This window comes from Fukomys damarensis, unplaced genomic scaffold, assembly GCF_012274545.1.
Source record: "Fukomys damarensis isolate Sample0158 unplaced genomic scaffold, DMR_v1.0_HiC HiC_scaffold_19, whole genome shotgun sequence".
NCBI lineage: Eukaryota > Metazoa > Chordata > Mammalia > Rodentia > Bathyergidae > Fukomys > Fukomys damarensis.
The window spans coordinates 58,834,862-58,835,790 of NW_022900931.1; the positions used below are offsets into that span (position 1 = coordinate 58,834,862).

At 58.1% G+C, this 929-nt stretch overlaps 1 protein-coding gene across 1 annotated transcript in view; it reads left to right on the forward strand.

Moving 5' to 3' along the window:
- LOC104855642 (interferon lambda-2) overlaps positions 1-331 on the forward strand; it is a 1,204-nt gene extending 873 nt beyond the window's left edge. The window contains exons 3-4 of the mRNA XM_010614545.1: positions 7-100; positions 184-331. Coding sequence (XP_010612847.1) covers positions 7-100; positions 184-282 — 193 coding nt within the window. The 3' untranslated portion in view covers positions 283-331. The remainder of the gene's footprint in view (positions 1-6; positions 101-183) is intronic.
- The last annotated feature ends 598 nt before the right edge of the window (positions 332-929 follow it).

Consider the following 929-nt stretch of genomic DNA (forward strand, 5'->3'; position numbering starts at 1 on the left):
CCCCAGGTCCCAGGTCCCAGCTGGGCCCACAGCAGCCCCCAGGCCCCCCAGCCACCTCCTGTCTCACTGGCTGCAGAGGCTCAACCAGGCCACCAAGAAGGTGAGGGAGCAGCAGGGTCGGTGTCAGGGGCATCGGGGAACCAGAGTGTGGGCAGCCCCCGAGTCCTCTCTCTGTCCCCGCAGGAGTCCCCTGGCTGCCTCCAGGCCTCTGTCATCTCCAACCTCTTCCGCCTGCTCACCCGGGACCTGAGATGTGTGGCCAGGCCGGATCTGTGTGCCTGAGCCCTCAGCCTCTCCTGCATCCTGCCACAGAAGCCTGCATCTCACTTCTGCCTCCCCCTCTTGCCTTAACTTATTGCCACCCAATCACTATTTATTTACTTGTTTGTCTGTTGGGTTCTCAAACTCACATCCAATGAAAGTTTATTTTTGTACCTTTGTAAACCTTGTTCAAATAAACATTGAGAAGAGCACTTTGTATCCTGACCCTTTGTACGGGTAGGTGTGGCTTTCTTTGTGCCTATAACACCCAAGGGCCATGCGGCCCTCCCGGAGCTGGTGAGTGTCGCTCCTGGGCTGCGGGCTCCCTGTCAGGCACTGCCAGCCCCTTCTCCTGCTTCCAGACATGAACCCAAGGTTCACCAGCTGGCCCTGATGGGAGGAAGCTTCTTCCAAGGGGATCTTGGCTCCCGCTCTCCGCTCCTCTGCTCCAGCTCAGGGCCCTGTGTCCCTCTGCAGTGCAGACCTCCTTGCTCTCACGATCCTGCTTCTGTCCTTTTCCTGGACGCCTCTCAGAGCCTGTAGCAGCGCTCTGACCCTGTACTCCCCGTGCCCCATGTCCACTGTGGAATTGATCGGGGCCTCTCCACAACCCAAGGCACTGTCCCTACCTAAAGACAAAAACCTTCATGATATCTGCAAGTCCCTGT